Genomic DNA, 14,924 nt, shown 5'->3' with positions numbered 1-14,924 from the left:
TGCAGAAACTGCAGGAGCAGCGATGAATAATTTTACGGGTAGGCGGTTTGAGTCCATTAATGGTGAAGATGATTTCTGCTCTTTTTTCACCCACAAGAGGCGAAACTTAACCGGATTTGGTCCTGTTGAAAACCGTGGGGAAGTGTTCTTTCCATCTTTTTAGCTGCACTTCATCGTGAGTGACGAGTGGATCGTTAAAGTCCTTCACAGGACCATCGATGTGGCATTTTCCGCTTCCTTGATCAGCGTAATAGGAAATTCCTTGTTCTATCGGATTTCAGGTACGTCTGGCTCGCTTTAACCCCTTATGTTCGTCGATCTACTTGCATAATTCTGCAGTCAACCATATCTTGTGACAACCACCTGCATAGCACCCAAGGAAAGAACATTTTTTATGGCTGTCTAACACTTCTTGATATTCTCAGGCACGTTACTCAGTATATCTACCGCTCGATCAGCAAAATATCTTTTCCACTGGCGATCGAAAACTGGATCATATAAGCAGTCGATGTTGAACTTGGGGCATCACAGATCTTCAACCCTGCGAAAAGTGGCGGACGCAATTTGCAACCGAAACCAAGCCACCATTGGACAGTGAGCGCTTGCAGGCCGGTGTCAGCTGCACATTTGTTACGCACATCTAGAAGGCAACTCCTATATCCATTGCTGACCGTAAATTGCTCAATCTGATTGCTTGTACGGTATCGATTAGTTGAAAGCCACCTGACTTGATCACTTTATAGCAAGCTCCGGGTTCGAAAAATGTGCTACCAATGACGAGGTAGTGGAAGCAAAGGAAATCCAGGAACCTCCCCCCATTATCACTACGGTCGCCAAGACCGTGTTTCGCCATTACATGCCCGAGCAAGCTGTTGTCAGAACCCACCTTGGGATTCTCTCTACAACTGCGTGTAATTATTCATAGAAAGCATTCTTCTCCACTATATCGTGCATAGCACTGTACGATTCTAGTGCTACCTAACCTGGACCGGATTTGCGTCTACTACCACTTGACTTTCTAGAACACGTCTTGGTAGCAGCAAAGTTTCGTAATTTGCAGGGTGCTAACTCACAAACTTCGATCCGTTTGATATGCCTTCTACGACAAGCAGGGAAGATTTAAAGTATGTTTTTCGACCGAAACTCCCAGGGAACCTCCTCCGCTGATTCTCAAGTTATACAGTTTCATCAGTTGATTAAACATTATTTTTTAATGGGGAAAAATATTTTCTAAATAAAAAAAACGCTTGAAAGAGTTATGTCAAGTCTCCTCTGAAAAAAAATCTTACTTCGGGGCCGACAGACACATACAGCCCTCAACCGGAAGATTGGACTCTGGCATGCAAAGTAGTTTCACGGGAGCGAGTGAAATTGGCATTTAACTCGTTCGATAGATACAAGGCTTCAGGTCGAGATGACATTATTTCTGCTCTTATAATGGAGGGAATGGATGCCCTGGGTCTATACATTCGAGCTGGCGGGATGTGGAAATAATATTTATTCCTCAACCAGGGAAACCCACACAGACATCTAACTTCCTTTCTGCTAAAAGGACTGGGCAGACTAGTAGATCAGTAGGATACATATATCCCTAAGATACATATATCCCTACTGTAGGCAACATGCCTACCAAAAAGGCAAATCCACGGAGACAGCACTACATGAAATAACAGCAAAAATTAAGAAGGCAATGTCCGACGAAAAATAGGCGGATTTATGGAGATCGAACGCGCCTTCAATAATGCCTCATTCGTAGCGATTTATAACGCAGCAAGACAGCGCAGAATCGATCCGCTGTTAACCAATTGGATCCTTCATATGCTAGAGTGGAAAAAGATCCACATATTGATCGGACAGAAGTCTATTCAGGCAGCGTGTCTTAGGGCTCACCCACAGGGAGGGAATCTCTCTCCTCTGTTATGGCTCCTATAATGGACACTTTGCTATGACTCCTGGAGGCCACATAGGTCTTCGCATATGCGTTCGCGGACGACCCAGCCGTAATAATTATCGGTAAGTATGCAGGCAGAGTATGTGACCGCCTGAAGGCAACATGTACTTGTAATGTACAGTTGGTGGCCCCATAAGGGACTCACAGTAAACGCTAACAAGAGTGGAGTATTTATGTTCACTAGGAACTTCAAATGGGGCAGCTACACGCTACCTACCTTAGCAGGAGCGGAAATCCAGCTGGCACAAACAACTCCAAGTTAACGTGAAAGCGCCATATCTAGGAACAATAACAAAATTCTTGCAGATTGCTCTGATTGCGCTGATAGGGCTGCGAACGGTAAGACCTTCATTGGATGTATACACCCATAATAAAACCCATTTTGATGTATGCAGCAGGAAGTTTCAGATACTCGGTTGACTAAATATTACTGGAGCAATGAATAGTCCGCGCGAGATTCGAAAAGGCATAATGTAATGAAGAAGCTGACAGACTGGCTTGCCAAGGACCCGAATCCACAATGGTGGGGCCAGAGCCAGATTTTGGCATCCAACCAAGGGGAAATGGCAAGGACTCACGTAGTCGGATGGAGAAATTTGAACTTCTGCCGGCAGGTGAAAATCTTTGTGAAGGAACCCGAGGCCGTTATAGCGGTATTTGTTATGTTGAAAACCCTAGTAGGGCTTTTAACGGGACAGTGCCCCTTAAACTACCGCATGGAAAAAGTCGGAATAATAGTCTCGGCCATATGCAGCCAATGCGAGGAAGAAGAAGAGATGGCCCTGCACTTCCTATGCAACTGCGTGGCCTCCGCAGACCTCAGACGAAGATACCTCTGTCTCTGGAGAATGTTCTCAGATTTGCGAAAGTGCGAACGCCTTCGGCGAGAGGCCGATCAATAGGCGATCTCCAGGGATATCAAAGGCCTGAATGCTTGGAGCTGCGGCTCCCCCCACTAAACTGAACTAACTAATGGAGGAGGTCCCGCCGTCGTCATCAAGTCGATGTGGACTCAGGACTCCCTCAAACCTCAAATAAAAAGTTCACTACAGCGTAGTTTAGGTTTGAACACAAAGCAGTTTTCACTTGAATATAATTCGCACTCAGGTGGTATTTGCGATTATATATAATGGAGCAATTACCACCTATAACTTCTTTGGATAACGCTGCTCCCCTTCCATAGCTAAAGCACCAAGCTTCCGATTTCTGACTGTACTTGTACGGGTATAATCACGGTAAATTGAAAATGATTTGAAATACATAAATTCGGGTTTAGAGTGCCAAATTTGATAATTTTGTCAAGTGCCACCAAGTTGCATAGTATATATACACGCACATCCTAGTTCACGCTAATTACGAAGAATGTTTACGAACCAATTTCCGTTTGTTTAAAGATATTTTCTTCAAGATAAAGTTGAAAAAGTTAAACACCGGCTTACATGTATTATACATATGTATGCACCTTATCGTGGTGCAAGCTGAAATATGTGCTTAGTCATCTCGCTAGGAACTACATAAATCAACGTTATCATTGGATTATCATATGCAGATGCCTGACTATTATTTGACTCCGATAATTTACGTGTGTGCATGACTTATCAAACAATTTGAAGAATTTGAACTTTAGAGCCTTCTCCCTTCACTAAATGGTATAAGTCAGGGTTTCTAAAGAGCAGCAACGTATCAAGGATAAATTTTTTTAGGTACATAAATTCGTAGAAATTGGTTTAAAGGGTTTAAATCTTTCTCATTATGAAGTAGCTGACAATGCAAATTTATTTTTTCTGTCAGAGTGAGCGTTCTTTAGGTAATCGATCACACCATTGCATAGGCGTGATTGACGCTTTGTGTTCGATTTAGTCTTTTAAAACCATTTGGATGTTTATCACAAGTTAAAATAGCGATAATTTTGGAAGGATATTGGGTTGAGTAAGGTCAGTCATGAGCGTTGTAATTAAGTACAATGCTCACTATAGAGGGTCTTTGCTGTACGAATATATTTGATGAGCCCACCGTGGATAGGGGCTTTAAAGCAAATTTTATCGACTTCAAACATTGTGTGCGCATCGCATCAAAGCACAGTTGCATAATATATGGGTTGTCATCATACACGCTTCAACAGACGAAAAAGGTGACGAATTCGAGAAGCAATTTTACGATGGCCTGGGAAGACTATACTACTTATTGCTTCCTAATGACATCAAGACGTTGCTCGATAATTTCAATGCCAAATTGCGGAAAGAGGAGACATATCAAAAAAAGACCGGATGCCACAGTCTCCATGATATATCAAATGAAAACCACCAACGCTTTGTTGACTTTGCAAGTACCAGAAATTTAATTATAAAAGCGATATGTTTACTACACAAACCCATTCACAAGAGGACATGGGCGTCCCCAGATACCATCAATTAGATAGACTCAGCACCAAAAGATGGTCATCCAATATCTACGACGTGAAATCTTAGCGAGAAGCAAGCTACGACTCCGACCCACTTCCCCAGCTTCAACTTCATTTGATAAGATTTACCGAAAATTTGGGCACATGGGTACCTTATGTGTTCGACGGGAAAAAATGCAAAGAAAGGCGTCTTCAAAATCCCTCTCAACATTTTGCACCCCACCGAGCAATACATACACACGAGTAATATATATTTCTTGCATTATGCATTGTGAAGGGGGATGAAAAAGGGTGCCATATGTCAATATTAAGTAATGAAAAGAATAAGTGACTCCAAGAGAAACGCCAACACCGAGAGCCAAGCAGGACCTCCGTCGAAAGAAGACCATAATTTGCACTTGGTGGGATCCGAAAGGTATAATGGAAAATGTACCGCGCAAATGAAGCAATTGAGACCGACAAGGTCAATTATTATTTATTATTATTTCAGTTAAGGGGAAGTCGTATTGCGTCATTAAAGAAATATTGTGCCATTTTGCTTGTAATAGTGTATCTATTAACTATAGTATGTAAAACAAGCCTCTAAAAGTTAAGAATTTTGGTATACTCCCTACTTCTTGCCACTTTACATCTGATGCCTCGACCTATTTTGCACAAGTGCCGAACATTATCCTGGAAAGTGTATAGAGGTTTTGACACACTCCCCACAGAGCCTACAGGCAATGTCCGTAGATATCCCTAGTTTCCCTAGACGGTTGTTTAGTCGACAGTGACCAATGACGATACCTACTATGATTTGGAGGTTCTTCTTTGTGGTCCTTTGCGCTTGGACTGCTCCATTACGTTAACCGTTCCTCTTAATTTTTTAATGTCATGGCCATGAACGCCTTTCCGATTCTGGTCCGTGTAAAGGCATCCCTGCTCCCTTCTTGGCCAGGTCTTCCACTGCCTCATTGCCTTCGAACCCAACATGGCCTGGAACCTAGACCTCATTGTGCGAGCCAAGCTTCCAAGACATTCGCACACCAGTTTAGTGATAACCTGGTTAGGCCTAAGTTTCTTGATCGCCATTTGACTGTCAGTCAGAATAGCAATGTTCTGCTCCCCGTAGTTCCTTTGGAGATTAAAGAAGGCACATCTGTCTGCGGCTTATATTTCCGCCTGGAATATGCTAGTGAGCTTATCGATTGGTAGTACATTTTCTTTGGAACAATGACCGCGGCACCTGCTCCCTCTGTTCGGAAGCATCCGTTGTTTACCAAGTAATCAGTTGCTGGTTTACGTCGTATGTCACAGCCACGCTCTTCCAGTTTTTCTTGCTAAAAACCCAAGTTTCCGAGGATTACATGAGGACTGGCAAGACCATTGTCTTGTACAGTAAGAGCTTTGACCTTATGGTGAGACGTTTCGAGCGGAACAGTCTTTGTAAGCTGAAATAGGCTCTGTTGGCTGACAACAACCGTGCACGGATTTCATCATCGTAGCTGTTATCGGTTGTGATTTTCGACCCTAGACAGGAGAAATTGTCAACGGTCTCAAAGTTCTATTCCCCTATCCTTATTCTTCTTCGTGTTTGACCAGTGCGATTTGATGTTGTTGGTTGATTCGTCTTCCGTGCTGACGTTGCCACCATATATTTTGTCTTGCCTTCATTGTGCAGCCCAAGATCTCGCGCCAGTCGCCGCCTGCTCGATCTGGATGAAGGCAGTTTGTACGTTTCGGGTGGCTCTTCCCATGATGTCGATATCGTCAGCATAGGCCAGTAGTTGGGTGGACTTGAAGAGGATCGTATCTCTTGCATTTACCTCAGCATCACGGATCACTTTCTCGAGGGCCAAGTTAAAGAGGACGCATGATAGGGCATCCCCTTGTCGTAGACCGTTGTTGATGTCATTGTGTTCATTTAAATATAGTTATTGTTTTTTATTTAAATGAAACTTTTAAAAAATGTCATGTACACAATAAGCAACCCAATGGTATACATAAACAAAATAATAATAATCAAAATTTTGCAAATTAAGTTTGATTTTTACAAAAAAAATCAGCTGATATCAACGTTTCAACCAATCAACCCTAATATAACTCCTGGCGTTTGATTAGATGACAGGAAGCGCTTAAAAAAAAAAGACGAGGCGTACATACAACATGAAGAGCAAAATACAGGGAAAAAGATGAAAATCTCCATCTAGCAGTTAATGAAACTTTAAGGCAAAAAAACGATAAAATTTTGATGAGGGATTAAAGACAATTGGCGGCACCATTGCGAGCAACAATACACAACAAGCCTACAAAGGAGTGAGGAGCCTTGGACCAATCCAAAGTCACACTTTCTAAAAGAAAAAACCAGCGATTGACATAAATAGAGGCAGCCATCAATTGTCAAAATATAAACAAGGCGGTGGGGATAAATGACCTCCCCGGTGAACTCACTAAATCAGGCAGTCGACGGACCATAAAAGCTGCAGAAAAGAATTAGACCGAATGCCGATAAGAAAATTGGTTAATACGAGGGAGGTTTTTGGACCGGAAGATCAACAAATGACCAGCTATTTGCGTTTAAAAAGGTGCCAAAAAAGTGGGGAATTCAACATCGACGTACATCAAATATTCGTGAACTGCAATTAGAGATATGACCGAAATGTACGGTACAAACTAATGCTTGACTTGGGGATCCCAACAAAACTGATAAGCCTTATCAACAGCGTAGGTAAGAATCAATAATAGTCTGACAGATACGTTTGAGACAAACGTCGAGGTAAAGCAAGGAAATAGACTCGCACCTCTACTGTTCAATCTGGTCTAGGAGGGGGCTATACGAAATGACTGATGAAATTGGAAATGAAGTGGACCAAATAAAGTACCGAATTCAGCTCGCAAACAGAGCCTTCTACTAGGTCTTATCAATTTTAAAAGCCGGCTACATACACGACAAAGCAGAGCTTCAGGTATACAAATCAATAACCTGTCTTATGCGCAAACTTTCGAAAAACTGGTAAATACCTTCGAGAGGAGGATCCTGAGAAGAATAATAGAAACTAAACGGGAAGACGACCAATGGCGAATAAGACTCAATCATGAGTTAAAGCAAATATTTGACTACCCATAAGTCCCAAAAAAATCAAACTTCAGAACCTACAATGAACAGACCCTGTTCAACGTATGGACGACACTCGGATACATAAAAGAGTATTCATAGGGAGAACTGAAGGACGAAGGCCGGTGGGAAATATCCAAAAATACGGGCCGATTCTGTAGACAAAGAAATTTGAGGACGCGAAATCAAAGCCAAGGTCCGAAATGGATAGAAATTGACTGTAGAGCCTCGAATACGATGAATAGGTTGAGAGGAACTTTAAAAATTATAGGCAAGCATAAGGTATAAAACACTTTGTCAATTGCCAAGTCTGCTCAGCATTTCTATCTAGGGCAAGCTTATGGCAAAAAAGACCAAGATTTACTAAAACTGGCTACTTAGCTGGACTGAGCTACATACTTCCCCTACTCTGTGTCAGAACCGGTTTCAAGCCTCTGATCCGATCCAGGTCTACCAGTTACGTATTCCACATTTTCGGGATGAGTGTAAGGTATAATTATTTTTTTCGTTTTTTCTACTCTTCTGTAGTTTATTTCATTTTCAGTCAAACAGGAATTCAGTTTCATTACAACTCCACTTAACAATGTGGAAATAATAAGCCAATAGCCACATCTTCGAAGAGTTTTTGGCGACCTTTTGGTGTCTCTTAACGACAGGCGCGTGACCTTGACATGAACTATGCGCAACTGTCTTTTGTCGTTTATACTTGCGGCGAAAGAGATGAGTGAACTTCGGTCCGTGCACTAAAATTGAAATTTTCTTCTGGTTCTTCTGCCTTTGTCCCATTCAGAAGCGAGGTTGACTTGGATGCACCGTTTTCTTCGGTCTTGAGAGGCTCTTAAATCAATATGTCAATCAGGCAACTGTCGTGGATACAATGGCAGAAATCATATACTTCTTTGCCGAACAAGATTATCAACTTATGGAATTTCAAGCGCTCGATGAACAATTCGCTTACATGGACTTCCTTTTCTCGGCGAAGAGCTAAGACAGATCACCGCAGAATTATTCATTATGACTGAATGATCGTGTTCAAGCAGTCTTAAAAAATCACATCTCCGTACTCCAAAATCACACACTTCGGATTTGTGTTGTGATTATTTGCGGGTGTTAACATTGGCTACTTCGTGATTGCAGCCCTACGAAGCAGGCCACCAATAAAACAGCGCGAGGAACGCACTGGACCGCCGCATATTAAATGGTGGCAATTTTATGGGAAGAAAAAAGAAATGATCTGACTTACGCGATTACCAGACCAGATTAAAGACACGATTCACAAAGCGGCATCTGCAACCCTCAGCGTCACCAAGCCAGGTAAGCGGTATATCAACCGAGATAGTTGGCTTTGGAATAACGATGTTAAAATGAAGGTTCGTGAAAACAAACGCCTCCACCACAAGTTTTTCAACGATAAAACGCTGGCTAATTGGCAAATTTATAAGAATGCCAACCGGGAAGCAAAGAGAGCCATCGCCGCTATCCGAGCAGTATCTTTATGATAAAGTGGACACTCGGGGTGTCGCGAGAGGTCTGTATCGGCTTGTTAAAAGCCGACACCAGCTCATACAGGATATCGAACACTGCTGTTGTGTTAATGCCAAGAACAGTACTTTGGCTTACCGACCAACGAGCCGTGACGGATAGATGGCGAGAATATTTCGAGCTGATTTCAACAGAATTTGTTCATCTTCCACTTCCACATGCGCCATTTGAAGCAATTTCAACTGTCAGTGGCCCTGATGCGCAGAGGTGGCGGTGAGGAAGTCGGTCGACCGAACCAAAACCAGGAGGCCGTGGTGAACCTCCATAGTGGTGGCACCGGGAGACGTTGTATCATATTGGTATACCGGCCGTGATGCAATAGGCGGATGCTCCGAAGGCCTGATTAGGGCGGTCAAACCTGAGTCTACGGGGACTCATCTGAAGTGACAGCAAATCACGAAACCTTACCAGGGTATATTGGTACCATGGGAACCAAGATACCCCCTGAATTCACATACTTCGGGAGAATTCCGGCTGTATGTGCGTTCAACTCGGTTGTTGCGGTTTGGGAGTTTCATGGGGGTTGCGGTTGTGTTCAAGCGAAGAGGGACCTTCGGGCCTCAAACGTGGTGTTGTGGCGCGGCAGGATTCGCGGCATTCGAAATTTATTTCGAATGTTGCGAATACCAGCGGACAGGTGACGTCACCGGCGCTCCACTCAGTTCAGACCTCGCTATAAGAATGAAGAACAGAGTAGGTGACGAGAAACGTCAGATAAGAAAGATAATAATTGAAGCTAAGAAAAAAGAGGTTTGACATGTAATTTTCAAACAAACTGAACTAATTATTGAAGTTATGAAATTATTCGACTGAGCCAATTATTCCTTTATATCAATAAAATTATTTAAGCTGCGTTTTCTATGTTTATTTTAAAATGTATTACTAAACTTTCAACATACTCGTTCTGTAAAATATGTATGTTTAATTAAGTCGTACCAAGACTAAATTGTTACGTTTCAACAGGAGTACTGTGCTCCATAGTTCGGTAGAGATTTGGTAGGTCTTGCATCCACCAGTATGAATGGTGCCACGCTGTCATTATAGACTGGTGCCATTTTTGCTTGTCACAGCGGCGCTTTGATTGTGGCCACAAAATCAATCCGGCTCAGTGAATTCTTCAATCGGGTTATTGAAGGAGGTAGAAGACCATCTGTCTGGCAAGAAAGTACGACAGTTCTAATATGAAAAAAGAAAGGTAATCGGATCGGACGGCAATTTGAACATTCTAATTGCCGGGGTCTCAGCTTGAATCTAAATAAAACTAAATTTTTGACGACCGATCCTCATGAATCGGGTACAATCACTGTCACCGGCAGTGACCTGCCCAGAACTGAGCAATTTATATATCTCGGATCAATGCTATCAGCTACTGGAGAACTGGGTTATGAGATTGCTTCACGCATTAACGCAACCTGGATGAATTGGTGCTCCACAACTGATGTTCTTTAGTCTCAAATCTAAAATTTACCACAATGTCGTCCGTCCTGTTGCTCTCTTTGCTTCTGAGTGTTGGGTCTGAGGCCGGCTGTAAAAGATAATGAACGGCGTCTTGTGGTAATGCAGACGACGATGTTGCGTTGGACTAGTGGTGTGACACGTTTTCATCACATCCGAAATGAGGATATTCCCGATCGATATGGAGATACATTTATCGTGGGAAAATTGGTGTGGTCGCGTAATTCGCGCTAACAAGAATTTGCCACTGTTGGTCTGAACATGAAAGTCGGTGGTAAGCGATCAAAAGGCATGCCGAAACAGCGGTGGCTTGATACGCTGAATGGGGATTTGAAAGCCTTGCGATTGCATCCAGATCAGGCATTTGATAGAACCAAACGACGGAACCGATCACGACGAGCCGACCCCTCTTGTGAACGGGTCAAAAGCTGAAGAAAAAGAAGAAAAAAGACATTGGCTACTTAAACATTTTGGTCCCTAGCAGAAATTAGGCGTATGTAGTGATACCACTTAGGACGTCTTTTCCCAAATCCGATTAACTATTTATACAGACTACACGGAACGGATGGGTGGTCTTCACGCCAGCCTAAACAGAGCAACATTCTCCATTATAGGTAAAGTCTTAATATATAATGTGATGCTGGGAGAAGGATGAAACTGATACACAGTGGAAGACAACATTCGAGGACAGGCAGGTGTCAAGTCATCAATGGAGTATCGTTGAACGTCACACGGTTAATTGCCCCGAACATTCAGAATTACCAGGGCAGGGAATAAGACGAATTCTCAACAGTCCATCGCCTGGGCTCTGGCCTATAAGATACAATACGTGCTGCAATGTGCAATAGATAACCATGTAATAGTTGAAGGTCCAGTCCAGTCAGTGGCCAGACAAAGTACTTTGCATGATTTTTATGTCAATGACTACCTATCTAACCATAATGATACTAACCCGAAAACGTTTGACACATCCCCTATGGCCAAGCCTACGAAGTGTTAGAATACAACCCCGTCGTTCAGGGAGCCTCAACTACCCTTTTGTCTCTCCTGTGCATCTCCCTCATTTTCGCCTTAGGAATGACTCATTCTAATAGCAGCTTTACCCGTGTTTTCCATGACGTGGAGGTATTTCACCGCCGGGTTCGACATGACTATGGTCTCTCTAAACTAAATTGAAATGACTTTAAAAACCCTCTCCTTAGTCAAGAGGGCCACTTCAGTTTACTCCAGAGATAGGGAGAATCCATGCTGACCCGCCGCATCATCATTACCAATGCACTAATGTAGATTGTTTGACCACACGTGTGGTCAGTGCTGCAACATCTTCCACGTACCCGAAAAGAAGCGATTCATCAAGGATCTCACGCCGTAGCAGAATATCGTATGAGACGTTAGGATAGATCGCTGATCCCGATGAGGCTTGCATTCTGTGCTGTCCTTCTCGGGTCTCATGAAGCAGGGGACGTTCTTTTAAATAATCCCTCAATATCCGAAGTAATATGAAGAAAATTTTCCAGTATCTTGAGCACTAAATCACAGAATTGAAAGCGTTTCTTGTATCCAGTGTAACAAGGAGCACCCCTTGTTGACAGTGATGCCTATGTACTGAGCCAGTCTCACAACTTTAACAGTTTCCTCGTGGCTGACTCTAGTAAGGGGGTTTATCCTATAGTCATATACTTGTTTAGCTCAACCACAATGGCGAATATCCAACTATAATGGTTCTATTTGTAGAATTATGCGCCGACGGTTATCCTCGCCTACTTTCGTAAATCTGCATCTTCTATGAAATCTTAAGGGATCCGCGGAATTTTTTTTCTGCATCAATTGAATCTAGATATCGTGTAGAATATATGGGCAAAGTGATTTTTTGAAATTCGGAGTCCGGAGAATCCAGAGATTCAACATTGGCATCCATAGCAATCCAATCCCTCAATGCTAGTAGGCTGTTCCCTTTGCGATTGGACGATCTTTAACAACAAAGCTGATGGCGAACCTACCGACCCTGCCAAGCGAACGTTCGAAAACCTGTTAAGATTCACAAATTCTATACTCCTAACCGGTGTCATAATAAAAGGTTTTGACAAACAAATTGGGTTCGCCAGATATGCACTTCATCCGTGCTGGACGTCAGGACGAATTCGCACAAAAAAGGGTTTTACTTACGGAGAAATGACTTTCATATTCTCCCTTTTATAAAATTCGGTCCTTACAACAAATTTTCGGACAGGGGAAGATGACACATAGCTAAGGTCAATAAAGTTATCAATATTAACGTTTTACGTCAATTTGATGAAAATCCTGTTTTATTACATACATATCGACACTCTAGAGTCCGCATCATGGTTTGTTAGGAAATCTTCAGTTTTAATTTTTCCCGAAAGGCATCAGTGTAACTTTCCCCACGCCCAATGAGTCGAGATAACATTGAAGGAATTATAGCACCAAACCTATTCTTTTATGTTGAACCTAGAACATTTAGGACGTTATTCTACCTGCTCCTGCCAATTAAATGCCACTAATTCATGCCGACGCCAGGTCTATGCTCAGATGCTATTCCATCCCGTCCTGATTTCAGGGACATAATAACACTAAACCCTAGGGCACACTATAATTTGTATATTGAAAGAGGTAAGATTATCGTTGATTTATATGGCTCCAGTGATAAAGATATTTTTTTAGTCCCTTGACGCATCATTGACGCAAATTGTACATAAAATTGCATGCGTATCTCTTATACGCAGCAATCAACGTACTGGAATAAATTTTCTTCATTTGCCTCATAAATTGCGCTTTTCCCCTATCATATGCAACTGAAACCAACACCAGCGCATGGAGTTATAAATCATAGAAAACAAATATTATTACTGCCGTAAACAAACCAAACACCTGGCGTACTCATTCATGGGCTACGATCCGTTCAATGAAGGTTAAAATGGTTCTTTCGTCACCTTACGCATAGAGATATGGGTCATAAAACTGGGAGCGAACAAAGGAGTTACCTCTTTGTAACCCATGCATGAAAGTTATTCAAGATCAACAAAGCTTGAAGCGTCTTACATACAATGTTCCAACAGATAATAGGAATTCAGTACCTGATTTGAGAAATCCACTTTTCACTCGATATTGTAGATCTTTGAAGGCTAGGTCATGACTTTTGACATATTTGCTGGATTTAGATGCTGCTATAGGCGTGGGTTCAGTTATTCTCGTTTTCGGTGATTGTTGCTCGGTGCTAACTGATTCGCTTCCATCTTTAATAATTTTCAAACTCAAATCTGTTGGACGCCGAGCCACTAAACCACTTTTCGTTTCACTCATACTCAAAACGACATCCCGGAAAGACGTTGCTGCCGTAGCAGCCTCACTACTTATCTCCGACAAAACCGATTCTTCCTGCATCGCGCACTTTTTTACTATCACCCTGCTATCTTTAGATAACACGCTAAAGATACACACCGCACTTATTGCTAGGGGAAACTGCGAGATCACTTCATTTAATATCAACTCAGGCCCTTATATCAGGTTGATCCATGCACTGGGTAATCAATAGTAATAATACCGACTATGCACCGCACTCATTACATAGAAGCGCTCAGACTTGATCCCCTGCTGTAACGTCTCGAGTTAGAGATTAAAAGCGACAAAGAGACAAGACATCTGGTTAATCTTAGAACTGGACTAGGAAAGTGTTGAGTAGGAAAAGAAGAAAGTCAAGATCCATCTGGTTGGGATGCTGAGCCTACAATGCCGTCTAGCATCTGCCACTCTTAAATCACTGATCAACACAGATTGCACACCAGACGACCCAGCCAACCTCTATAGTAACCGAAGAAATACTGAAAATAACATTTCCACTGGTCGCTCACTATATTTGAGCCGAACACGGGTTTTGTAATGCCGCATTATCTGAATATTGTGTAGTAGTAAAGCCACTCTAAGACTGGTTGTTGTTGTTGCAATGTCTATAAATATGGTCGAAACATAAAGTGTGGCGGCAGCACTGAGCTCATAATTGCGGAAAATTAGTTGATAACGCCTCAAATCTAACGCATGCTCATACGGAGCAATCTGAGCTTTGAGTAATGCCACAGATACGATACAACTGGGGAGCTTTCATTGAACTTTGGGGCGACAATGTTTTTTCTAAAATATTTGCATATTCATATCTAGTGCTCAATGGTGTCATTCACCGGCATATTTGCTAGCCGTAGAAGAGGTTTGCACAGCTTTCTTCTCAATCCAGTTGAAATGGAAATTTCAGGAAAATCCGTAGGGACGTTTGAGTCAGAACAGGTTCTAGCAGTTAAGCATTCACCTAAAAATATCCTGTGAAAAATTCTAATGATGTTTTTTTATATGGTGTTTTTAACTGACCGGGGTTGTGAGGACTCAATCCCGGACAACCGACGGCGGTAATTCACTTAAAAGGCTACAACCCAGGAAATTGACTGCGCATGTGATGCTGTTAGTATCTCACA

General features: G+C 42.4%; 1 protein-coding gene across 1 annotated transcript in view; it reads right to left on the bottom strand.

Moving 5' to 3' along the window:
• Positions 1-14,340, bottom strand: part of LOC119658937 (ATP-binding cassette sub-family G member 4) — a 98,467-nt gene extending 84,127 nt beyond the window's left edge. The window contains exon 1 of the mRNA XM_038066790.1: positions 13,539-14,340. Within this exon, the coding sequence (XP_037922718.1) occupies positions 13,539-13,845 (307 nt within the window). The 5' untranslated portion in view covers positions 13,846-14,340. The remainder of the gene's footprint in view (positions 1-13,538) is intronic.
• Positions 14,341-14,924: the final 584 nt, after the last annotated feature.

This window comes from Hermetia illucens, chromosome 1 (genome assembly GCF_905115235.1).
Source record: "Hermetia illucens chromosome 1, iHerIll2.2.curated.20191125, whole genome shotgun sequence".
Classification (NCBI taxonomy): domain Eukaryota; kingdom Metazoa; phylum Arthropoda; class Insecta; order Diptera; family Stratiomyidae; genus Hermetia; species Hermetia illucens.
This window is presented reverse-complemented; position numbering and strand designations above follow the sequence as displayed.